This window comes from Cupressus sempervirens, chromosome 3, assembly GCF_028749045.1.
Source record: "Cupressus sempervirens isolate cs-2001-9-10 chromosome 3, ASM2874904v1, whole genome shotgun sequence".
NCBI lineage: Eukaryota > Viridiplantae > Streptophyta > Pinopsida > Cupressales > Cupressaceae > Cupressus > Cupressus sempervirens.
In genome coordinates this window covers 851089586-851102668 of record NC_143120.1, presented here as the reverse complement: position 1 = coordinate 851102668, position 13083 = coordinate 851089586, and the positions used below count along the sequence as shown (strand labels likewise).

The 13083-nt window shown below is 34.5% G+C and overlaps 1 protein-coding gene across 2 annotated transcripts in view; it reads right to left on the bottom strand.

The window, feature by feature from the left end:
- The window catches only part of LOC149569454 (uncharacterized), a 107878-nt gene that overhangs the window by 70673 nt on the left and 24122 nt on the right, over window positions 1-13083 (bottom strand). For both annotated transcript variants that reach the window (XR_016362747.1, XM_089822156.1), the window contains exons 2-3: window positions 10125-10324; window positions 9954-10026 (exon numbers count right to left, since the gene is read on the bottom strand). Coding sequence is in view for 1 of the 2 variants with exons in the window: in XM_089822156.1 (XP_089678282.1) it covers window positions 9954-10026; window positions 10125-10249 (198 nt within the window). In the remaining variant the exon portion in view is untranslated. The remainder of the gene's footprint in view (window positions 1-9953; window positions 10027-10124; window positions 10325-13083) is intronic.

Here is a 13083-nt window from a genome sequence, read left to right as displayed (position 1 = left end):
TATTATATTATATGTTACTAATCTCTTTAATATATTTATTAATATAATAATAAATTACATTATAATTTATTATTATTTATTCTATTATTAATTTACTTATTATTAAATTTTATAAATATGGGAACATGACAGTCTACCCTTCCTCAAATTGCTTGTCCTCAAGCAATGCAAAACCTTCAGTGTAAGGGTGTATTGACATGTAATTCAATATCCAATAGAGCAATCCTAAAATGACAATTTCAACTTAAGGTTAGAATTATAATACATTCATGAGTATTACTTATCAATTTGAAAACATATTCATTGTGATAAGACTTATCTTGATGTACTGTAGCATTTGTGATTCTCTTCTTGCTAAGTGTTTCTTCCTTTCTAGATCAGTAAGCCTTCAAAGATGTAGGGTCTTTGTCTTAATCCCTATCTAAGAAGTAAAACATTCATTTAGAATGTTCTCTTAGTTTCAACACTCACTAAGAATGCTCTTTATCCAATCTTGACAAAATGTCATTAGTCTTCACATTTTCTAAAAATGTTCATGATGCTCAATACTCCTTAAGAATGTCCTTCTGACACTCATTGAGAATGTCCCTAATCCTTGGTACTCACTAAACATATACTAGGATATATGAAAACATAAAGCATGCACCAAATATAAATAATTAGTGTATGAAGACACGATACAGACACAAAGTATACACATTGATGCATGAAGACACGATGCAGACACGAAGCATACACATGTTAGACCTGCATCACATGTTAGTACTTCAAAAGCCATGATAAGAATATATTCAATTTGTAAGTCATTTAACTTATAAGAACCTAATTGCCAATTTAAACCCTTCTTAAGGAGAGGTGATCACATGCTTAGCTCCTGGGGGAGTGCCTCCTAGGGCTCTAATTAATAGAATAGCACTCCACTAAGCACCGTCTTCTCACAATATCTCTCTTTAAGACCTTATGGATAATCAATCTTGATGTATCCATCTTTCCTAGGAGAGAGTTATTTCTCGTCCTAGGCCTTATGGATACCCGCTCTAGGTGTATCCATCCTTACATATGCATATGATTTTCCTTAACAGTATTAATTGTCTTTCAGAGAACACTCGATGTCCCTGCCTTACTTAAGAATATTCAATTATGGAATATCTTGTGAAGTCTTTTAGAGAGGTTAGCTCTTTGCCTTAATTCCTTACTAGGAATTATTATTGTCGTCTCATTAATGGCTACTTAGAGTAGTCTATTTCTTCCTTCCATTGATCTCAATAGATTTCATGCTCTATATGAATTTATCATTGTCTATAAGAAATAGAATGATCAATTCCTCTTACTTGAATCTTTCTCTTGTCTATTCATTTCTATTGATGTTCTTTCTTTCGTATATGCTAACGAGTACATGTTGTCTTGCTTGATCTAGTGCTTCTTCTTTCATATGTCTTCAATGACAACCCTTTTTTTCTTATATATTGCACTTATTAAAATTCACCCTAGGATGGCAAGATCATGCTCTGATACCACTGTAATGTCCCTAATCCTGGTAATGCACCAAATAAGGACAATCCCCTTTATTTGTTATGATTATTTGAGTCTGATATAATCCTGTGATATGATAGGTGTTTCTTTACCTATTCTCTGATTTTCTTCCAATAAATAATTCTCTTTTGATGATTTCCCAAGGAACCCTATCATAAATATCTACCTTGTCTATTCCACTGAGTTAACTTTATATATGTTTTCACTAATGGCCGTTGTTCATAAACGTCTGATTATGATCATTGTGCAGCCTCAGGTTGTCAAAAATATACCCTTTGTATACATGATATGCCCTCTGTTAACATTGACTAACTTAGATTGCAAATAGACCTATTGCAGTAAAAATTGGATATATAACGAAGGGAAGGGCAGCTTCTATTCAACATGGTAAAATTGTAAATTTTACTTCCTTATTGGCTGTCTGATGTAAACAGTATAAATGTAATATTTTGATCTCTACTCTTGCATGAATCAAATGAGTATGTATTTATCCTACTCTGCTTCTACTTTTCTTCGAAGAGTGTCAACATTCCTTATCTCCAACATAGTGTAGATTGAAGATCTGAGTTTTGTTTCAACATTTATAAACCATATGCCCATTGTCTATGTATTTCCATTCACAGTGTGGTTGTCTGCAGTTCAATCCATTTTACTCTTTATTATAATCTTCCATACCAGTGGCTTTTCCCACGTAAGTGCTGAATGAGTTGGAATTAATCCTACATTCATAGCAACGTAAATGTTGCTGATATATATGTGGACTGCTGTGTATTTTCAAAACTTATTTTAATGTCATTGAGAACTTCGCTAGTTTCATTGTTTGACCACCTTGTTTTCTCGGTGATGATCTGCATATGCTTTTTCTGCCGTAGGTATGCTCCGATGTTTGTTGTGATCGTCGGTTGCATCTTATGTCTTTTTGGTGATGATCCAATACTGGCTGTAATATCCCATCTATGCACGAGGTTCCATGTCCACAATCACTGATTTGGGCTCTAATATATGCCAACTGTATCCCCATGCCTAAGACTCTCGGTTGACATTTTGTTCGCTATTCTTCTTTGCTGATGTTCGTTGTCTATTTTTTTTCCAAATCTCCCTGCTGTTCCATCCTATTCCCTGTTCTCTCTATATAAATATCTTTGAATGTATGGAGTGGTGGTTAAATTGAAAGGATGCAACCGATCAAGTATGACTATGTTATTATATAAATTCTTTATTAATATAATATATTATTAACATGATCTTTTAAATGGTTTGTAATATAAATAATAATTATGTTATTGTATAGATCATATCCATTTCTAATATTAGAATTATTAATTTATAATAGAATATAATATTTTATTTTTATAATATTTTATTTTATTTAATATAAATAATAATTATGTTATTATATAGATCATATCCATTTCTAATATTAGAATTATTAATTTATGATAGAATATAATATTAATAATAGATGATTGATTCCCAAAATATTATATTATATGTTACTAATCTCTTTAATATATTTATTAATATAATAATAAATTACATTATAATTTTTTTTTATTTATTCTATTATTAATTTACTTATTAAATTTTATAAATATGGAAACATGACAAGGTTCCTAAATGTTTGCATAGCCTCTCTGTCAACATCAGCATCTCTAACTCCGGACCCGCCTGAACCCCCTAGACTACCAACAAAACCAAACTGTATCCCAGCTTCACCAGGTGGAGTGGTACATCCTCTTTGGGTATAGTGCATACTCGACGCAAATCTCCTATCATCAGCCATGATACTGAATAGAAAATAACGGATCAAATATTGATTGCAATTCTAACCAAGCAATAACCACTATCATTTGATTCGAAGCCCAATTCTTACAGGCTGGCAGGAAACCGCTCTAATATCCACTATAATAACCCTGGCCAGATTATAACTCAACAACTCCAATTTAAAGTTAAAAATCAGTTATTTGATATTTTGTCAAACACTTGGCAAGTTCTATTAGAACTGTTTGTTCTCTTTTTTAATATGTATGATTTTGTAAACTAAATAAATTCAAATCTAAAATCTAGAACTGAATTCTAACCACAGACTTTACCAAATAAGATTGAACGGCAACTGATTTCCTTATTCAATTTCACAATCAGAATGTAACAAGTTTTGAACCTGATTTTGCATTGGTAATACACTGTTTCACCATATTGTTACAAATAAGCTTTAGTTCGGTAACTATTCTTTGACCATCCAAATGCTCAAGTAAATATGACTTCATATGAAAGCCCTAGTATGGTTTTACTAGTAGATCACCCATATTCTAAACGCAGTGCCTTTGTATTTGCATCAACCCTCTTAAAACTGAATGGCCGCCCTTCACACCATGAGACAATGGACCTAACATGAATCGCTAGGCACATAAACAAATTGCAGGCCTGCAAGGAATTAATGCAGAGCTGCCAATGAAACTGCAAGGCCAAGGAAAGGGTCCAATTCACCAATCTACCCTTACACGAATGCTTGCAAGGTGTCGTCCACCCTCTACAACTCCAAATCAAAACACCAAATTCCCTACAGCTGCTCAACATGGCCACTGGAATAATGATGGCATAAATTGCACCTTCCCAGATATATTCAGAATTTGCAAAATAAATGCAATTAAATCCTTTCACCAATTTCAAATGCTAAAATCAATAACCACTTCTTTGTAGACACAAATTTACAGTAGGAGAACAATGCAAATTATATATCTTGGAATAATTTGCAAACACCAAATTCCGAATTCTCACAATGATAATGTCAATCTCCCAATCACAGACAGGAGATTCAACCAATGAAACCACTATACATCAGCAGTGACTTCAAACAATCTTTAGAAACTCAAAAACTCTTATACTTCAGCAAGACTCACAATTCAAAACTCAGGAAAAGCCACAAAGGCAACAAAAGGAAATATATATTCAAGCATACCTTTCCCAATGAAATGAGCTCTCATTTATAATCTTCCATTGGCCAAAGTTTCCTAAAAAACTCCACTTCAGAAATTGTGGAAGTTTCCGAAAAGGACTCAACACTAGAAACTTTCCAACATACTTCTTAAAATTATTTCTTAATGTCATTATAATAATATAAATATCATTGTAATAATACAACTTGATAATTATCGAATAAATAAGAGCTCATGCAATTATTAACCTTATTTCCTGCAAGTGACGACCAACTACCAAAGCCACTCGCTGTATTGCAAAAAATAGCAACTACCAAAAATAGACTTACTAAATATAGTAAGTCCACAACTGGGACCCCCAAAACACCCTATCAGCTCACGAGGGTTGCTATGATGAGCTAACTCTAGAAACTACATAGACTTGCCAAAAACGGGGACATTACAATATGGAAGCCTTGGAATTTAGAGAGGATCCAAAAGATAAGGCATTGACCTCAGATGACAATTGGTGGGCTTGTGCAATTTTTGTTTGATTTCACCAAGCCTATTATGACTATACTCCGGTTTGCTGATACATATCAACCTTGCTTGGGGGATGCCTATGATGGTATGGACACAATGGTAGAGAAGGTAAAACTTGTCATACAAACACATTAGAATGACCCCATAGAATGTGAAGCCTTATGCAATAAGGTGGAAACAATCATTCATCATCATTGTGAAATGATGACTACCCCATTGCACTCCTTGCATATGCTAATCTTTGAGGTACTATAAGCAAGGAAATATTTGCTATGCCACATAGAGTAGCACCATATGCCGATGAAGAAGTTGCTAATGGGTGCTACAAAGTTTTTGCAAGACTCTTCCAAGATGATGAAGTGCACAAAAAAGTTAGGACAAAATTTCGCTTATTTGCTTTAGAAGCAAAACTTTGTCCGATTGTAATAAAGGACCAATGGCATGGGATCTACCACATGGTGATATGTCTATGGTCAATTGTTCCCCTTGCAATCATCCTCTCACAAGCAAGTTTTTTTTCTTTGCATTTACTACTTGTATATTAATTTTGTGCTTAACATTCTTTAATTTTCTTTTCATGTTTATGTTTAATTTTGTGAACATTGTCCACGTTGCAAGTTCTTATGTTGCAGAACGGAATTTGAGAACATACTCCTTTATCCATTCAATGAAGCATAACAGGTTGGGATCAAAAAAAATTAAGGACTTGGTTTACAATCATACCAACTTGCATCTTTTATCATGAAGGATCAATACAACGGGAAGCCAAGCTTTGGGATGTAGCCCCTAAGTGTGCTAACTTGGATGCAACATTTCAGGATCTTACTACAATCATAGATGATGATGATGATGATAACATCATGACACATGGTGCATCTAGCGCAAGTGGAACCCTTTTGGGTTCAAATGATCTTGAACTTGCAGAACTTTGAGATGATGAGAATGTGGATTTTCTTGAGACTCCTTACGATTCTAAATCTGATTAGCGAATCTTGAATATTGATTGATGAATGTTGAATCATGAACTAATTTTGATTTTGTAATTATTAGATATTGGACTTATTTCAATTTGAATATTTGTGAACTATCAAATATGAATTATCTTGATCAATGGTGAAGTAACATATTATCAAATTACTTAATTTTGTATATTCCTGCATTTCTTTGCATATATATATATATATGCCCGATTCTTGCACTTGCATCTGCATCCGCACCTGAATCGGTAACTTACTCCTAAAGGAGATCTTTCAAGTTATTCTTAAAGACAGATTTCTGAGGACCTAGCTAGTGTCCTTTGTGCTTCATTCAAGAAGGAGATTGTTGTCAATTAATCCTCCATTGTGATTATGTCAAAGGTATATAGGATACTTTTTTGATATTTTCAATCTTAAATACCTGATTGGAAGATCCTTCAAAGATTTTTACAATTATTGATCACGCCAATCACTATAAATTTTCTTCAAGAATTATGCAACTTAGCCCAAAGCTAATAGTTTTGGAATCTATGGCTTGAAAGAAACAATAGAGTTTGTAATGGTAAAGGGAAGGGCCCCAAATAAGTGAGAAAGAAATTATAATGGCCTACTCTTACTACATAATTACTTCTAAAATGGCTAAACTCGAGAAAACAAATTCTAGAGACACATTTATTTTGAGGAGCTAGCTAGAAGTCAAGAAATACTTTGAGGTAATTTTAACAAAAACTATGGCTAAAAAGATATCTAGGAAAGAGTGTCCTCCTTCATTTGGTGGGATTAAATTGAGTTATAGTGGGGATTCCAAGAAAAATCCCAATTCCTCCAAGTTGGAAGCTATTTTGAGGAACCATATGAGAGAAGTTCTTATTTTTGGAAGTTACTTTACCAAGATAGTTGAAGTTGAAGGGCTATTTTAGGACTCAAAACAAGAAGCACAATTTGAGATCCTTAAGCTAAGTATTGAGAATGACTCTAGTGTCTTCATCAATGGCATGCAAAATAGGAACCTTTCACAATTGGTGTAACTTACAAAATCTTCTCATAAGCTTTTGTTGAATGCATTTAGCAACTTCTGGTTTCTACATGCTAGTAGAGAAAAGAATAAACCAGCTACTTAGTTACCAAATCTGAGTTTGAAGAAAGATTTCCAGTTTTTGTCTCAAGATGGCTACTGTTTTGGACCAAATGAGACCTTCAAATATTTCTCTTGCCTTAGCAATGAAGACAAGCCTTATTCCCAACCTTTCTGAATGATTTTCCTATTAGTAATGCCCATTAGTCTTGTGTCAAGGTGTTATCTAGTCTTCTTTCCCTTGCATCTAAGTTTGCATCATGGAAAGTTCCATTTGAGAAGACTCAACCTTCTATTTTATAAAGACTAGAGATAAGAATCAACATATGGAAGTTTCCTTACACACTATTGAGTTGTGCAAATTCAGATGTTCATGATAACTCTTTCCATTCACAGGTCACTAGTATTTGTTGGTGTAAATAAGTATTTATTTATTACACTTACTTAAGTTTACTTAGGTTAATGCATTATTTAATTATTTTGCATTATTTTATTATTTATTTAGGTGAGACACTTAAGAGTTTGTGTACTCTCACAAAAGTACGCAACCCTAATTATGCACATGGTGTCTACAACACGAGAGTTCGCATTATTCACTGAGTTGTCATGTAGACAACACAGTTATTTGCACTCCTAATTTAGCACATGTTGTCTACACCACTGATTTGCGTGATACACCATTGTAGGCTTATCCTCACATCATCGCACTTAATTCCGTGCTTAATGGAGGATAACCCATATCTGGTGGATATATGCCTGGTTGTATGACTTATCATGATGCTGACTTCTATGCATTCTAGAAGCTCTCCTAAAGCCTTTATATACAGGCACTCCTAGTGTACTCATGAAATGGCTGATATAGCATATTGAATGAATATATCATCATTCTGATCATACTCTCTCTATTTGGTCTACTATTTTGCTTGTGTTTGAGTTCCTTGGTCTTGGGTGAATTTTGGCCTAAGCCAAATTCTTACAGTATCAAAGAAATTTTCACAAATCAGTACAAGTAATCAAGATTCTTTTGTTGGAATAACTGGTTTCATTGTTTGTAAGTCATTTGAGAGTTAATGTGAAAGATAAATCTATTGCAAGTGTGGTTGTTGTTGCACCAAAAGCACGACTTGTCAATGCCCGATACAACCACTAGACTTACACAATCCATAGAAGGCAATTAAGCCACGTCACAAACCCGAGTGCTACATTGCACAACACACAAGGGGTTTGAACCTATGACCAAGCTTCGATACCACTTGTTAGAAGTGTGGTCGTCATTGTACCAAAAGATTGACTTATCAATGCTCAATACAACCACTAGACTTATACAATCTGTATGAGGCGGTTAACCCATGTCACAAACCTGAGTGCCGCTGCTTGGCACAAGAAGACCAAGGACACACATCTTGCAACAAAATCTTGTGAATATCTTGGTCCACAGTTAAGTTTCTCTTGTGAACTGAGTAATCTTTTTGTGCCAAAGTTTCAATCAGAATGTGTCCTTTCAAAAAGCACACAGCTTGGACGAGTTTGTGGGATCTTGCACTTGTATTATTGTCATCTATCTTTGTGTTCTGCTCAGCTGGACATCTTTTCCCTTACATTGTTTTGCATTCTCCTCTCTTTTCCAGCTATCTGCTGTCTAATTATGTGTTGGGAGATGAGTCTCCGATAGACAGTGCCTTGACTTTCCAAGATCCTCACTAACCCTCATATCAATTTGGATATTCCTGCAGATTACCCTATGCCATACTTCTCAGAGATACAGAAACCTATGGTTATAACAATCAGGATCGAGCTTATCTCCTTGGAGAAGAATAATAAAAGGAACATTGGCCCCTGGACTCACAACTCAGTAAACATATCCATGAAAGTTCCAACTGGTGATCTAGCCAGAGCTTTGGAAGACATCAATGCCGTAATGGTAAATGCGATACTGTAACTGAAAAAGATTCTACAGAATTTAAGTGTCTATCTGAAGTAGGAAAAAGACGAAACAAGAGAACTCTTTGATTGCTCTTGCTGTAACCGGCAGCCTTAATTTGCACCTTCAAAACATGAGCACCAAATCTCTGGAGGACACTAGCAGATTGGGTATTTGCTTATATACTTTACTGTCCATTAACAGTAGTACTCATGAGCCAGAAATCATATGTGAGTGTATGCACTTCTTAATGATACAAGAAGCATTCAGTGCCACCTGCATCACCATTTTTGCATTCCAATTCAGGTAAGTGATCGAAATTCTAGTTACCAGGTCATCTATATTGATGTGAAGGGAACAATGAATCCTAGATCTTTCTCCTGCCCTAGTTTTGCTTTACCGGGCATTTGTCTTTGGACTGCAATAATCAGACTTTGTTCTGAACATGATACTGCTTGCTTTTTTATATAAGTAGAGTTTTAGAAAATTTCAAAAAATATCTTCAAAGTTTCCTAGATCATTCTCCTGCCCTGGTTTTGCTTTACCGGGCATTTGTCTTTGGACTGCAATAATCAGACTTTGTTCTGAACATAATACTGCCTGCTTTTTTATATAGGTAGAGTTTTAGAAAATTTCAAATAATATCTTCAAAGTTAAAGAATTCAAGGAAACTTCCAGAAGAGCATTCCGGTGTTTTTTTACCAACCCATTTTGCATGCCTATATCAAAGATGCATCGTGGGGAGATTCCTCTCCCAGTTACTCTTAACTTTTTCAGAAAAAAAAAAAGATTAGAATATAGAATGATGAAAATTATTTTAACACCAGAGATTCTTAGATTGATAAACCGCTAGAAATTGCTCAATTTCAACCGTGGAACAAGATATAAGTTGAATACTGAATACAGTCACAGTGAGAACTAGGAATGTATTCAAATTTTCAACAAGAAAAACAAATAAAATGAAGAAATCATGTAAAGGCTAAACTCACCAGCAAACATGGGCCGGCACAAAAGTTGCTTCTCCGATATAAAGTTTGAAGTGAAAATCCATGCCTCTGTGTACTATTCTCAAGAATAAGATAAAGCAGTCAACAAACAACAAAAGAAGACATTATGCAGTGTAAAGTCAAGTAAGAAGAAGCTAGTGCTGAATTTTGTACCTGTAAAGCAATACCCAACTCAGTCCCTGAACCAAAGTTGGAAGTTCTGGATTGAGGAAATTGCAAAGATTTTCTGAAAGAAGAAAAGAAGTTCCGCACATTTCTGGATGTTGGAATTGAGACATACTCTGTTTTTACATGTCAATGTGATTCAAGGGTTCTTCAAAACTGAGTGTGCTGGCTCTTGCTAGTAACGTTAACTGTCACAACAACAGATTTATTTGGATGAGCATTCCACTTCTCTATCATGCATTTCATGTTCATATTAAGTCTAAATAACAAACATTTCTCTGCGGCAAAAACAGCAAGACAGTGATTCTTGCCACTCAATTTAAATGTGCATCAAACTGGCAAGAGACATTATAACACCTGGTTGTAAACTTAGAAAATGGCAAGATTAAAATCACTTATCCCACATGTTATCCTATATTTTATTATTGAAACAAAAGTGTCAACTAAACCAAAACTAACATATATTAGCTAAGATTACCACTCCTTCAGTTAAAGTCAGTAAACATACCTTTGACAGCGTGCAAAAGTCACCCAGACAATATAGAGTACAACAGAAAGCAGTGTAGGTGTAACGCATATACTTAAGAAGAGCAATTAAATTTCTTCCAAGACACCCAGGTTCACAACTTCAGATCAAGATAAACATTAAAAGTAAGCAGTTGAGCTAGTATTCACCCAACTACTGATGAAAATGGTAATGTCCGTATCTCTTTAAGTTGCTATGTCCAGTTGGTGCCAACAATAATCTCCAATTATCACTTAATCGGGACTCTGAACTAATCCCATTACTCCCATTCAAAACTATCTAAATGTTACCGTATGAGACGAGAGATAATATAATCAATTTTGAAAAGAAAAGATGTTGGAAAAGTGAAAAAAAAATTTCAAAAGACACTTTGATGAACAAGCTAGCTGACTGTACATACCTTCTGTTACATGATCTGTACATACCTTCTGCCAAAACAATTTAAGAACTGTTACAGATGTTCAGTTTCCACAATCCATGCAATAGGAATAACAGCTGTTATGCCAATTCAAAGGATACCAAATAGGTCTAAGAAGCTTGGGGGTAGCTGGACTAATTGAATGGGGCACATCCATGAAAAACAAAAAGAAATATCTACCCTTAAGGTTTCTTGGGCCTTAGTTTTTATGATATATTTTAATTAATATCGTCAATGTTGGTTGCAAATCTCAAACTCTAATATTAAACTTGTTATATATGAAATTTATCTCCAAAAACCTATAAACCAAAATATTACTTTTGGTAGTGACTTCTTCCAATTCTACTTTGTGCTTAGTGGAATGATCGGGGCACTTAATTTCTGGATTCCACTGTGGGAACTTATTTGCATCAATGTTTTGAATCACACCCTATGATCCATCATTGGGATGAGAAAGCTGTAGAAAGAAATAGTGAGGATCGCAAACGAATGCAAGTTAAAGAAGAAGAAGAGGAAGCATGGAGGGTGTTAAGGAGTAACACAGAGTTGAAAGAGGTTGGATATAGAAGATCAACTCAGAGTAGAAAAGAGACAATACTATTTCCTTCTAAAGCTTTCTCATCCTCATAATGGATCAGGAAGTGTGATCTCAAACGTTGATGCTAACTTCAACTAGTGGAATCCCAAAATTAAGCACACTGATCATTATGGACTGGAAATCTCATGTTTCTGACTTTATAAAATGATCAAATATCTTCTATTCGCAATTCACAATAGCTTTAGTTTTGATTTTTGTGTTTTTCAAGTTTTGGATCTCCAAATTGTTAAAATTCTGAATCTCTCAATCATTGTATGGTTTTGAATACAAAATGAATATGTATATTTCCAGAAAAATCTAGCCGTCACTTAACCTGTTTTTCCAAGAAAAGGTTAAAAATGAAGTAATTGATCTTCCCTCTTTTTTCTCCATTGTTTTCCTTTTAATTGTTAATGTGGATACCATGTACTCAGGTGTAATAATCTCAATCAACTTGGTCCTTGAGAAAGAAGACTTGAACCAATTGGAGATCACGATATGCAAAGGGCATGCATATTGACTATATTGCAAATGAAATCCATAGCATGATGCTAATTCAATTGGCTAAGCCTACCCTTAGAAACATTTTTTAATGCATGGTTATTGAAGAAACTCTACAGTGCACTATCAATGCATATAGCAAAGGCCTCCCAGAAGAATCAAACTCATGAGCAATCATCGACAATCTCGTGATGCAACTGAACTAAAGCCAGGGACATTGAAAAACTGGCCAGATTTTGTAAAACATCCATTTCTTTACCTCAAGATTTAATTATAAAGATAAGTGTGACAAATTAAAGGGAAGCCACAAAGTTCAAAATTAAGAGTTTAAAGGATCATCATCATATGATGAGGTGAAGTGGATCTACCCAACTTCAGATGCCATGTTCAAGATCGAAATAGCCCATTTACTGCCATTTGCACACCATAACCTAAAGTAAAACCAAATAAGTAAATCAATAAAATGATATATCTATCCCTCCAGAAATATGTTCTCTTTCCTCCAGCGATGGTGATGATGGCAGTAACAGGTTCATTTTCTACTACAGGCTATGGATATTGAAAATAAGAGTGCTTTCCCCCAGCAACAATAAGCAATCAATTATGTATTGAGAATATTACTAGTTACAATGTAAAATACAGTCATGGTTAAGAACAGCCACCTAATTGAGACAAGCAATCAAGACCAGTAATTAATGCCAACAGTCATGGTCCATTCAGGAGAAGTTGCCTCTCTTACAAACTGATGAAAGGTATTCCCCTTGTTAAACCAAACACACACAACATAATAGATAAATAAATAAAAAATTGCAAGAACAGAAACAGCTTCAATGAAACAAATTGTCATTACAACATTCTGGAAAAATAACTTGCCACAAGTATGGACCTCCTTATTACAATAATCTGCAAAAGAGAGCCACAACCT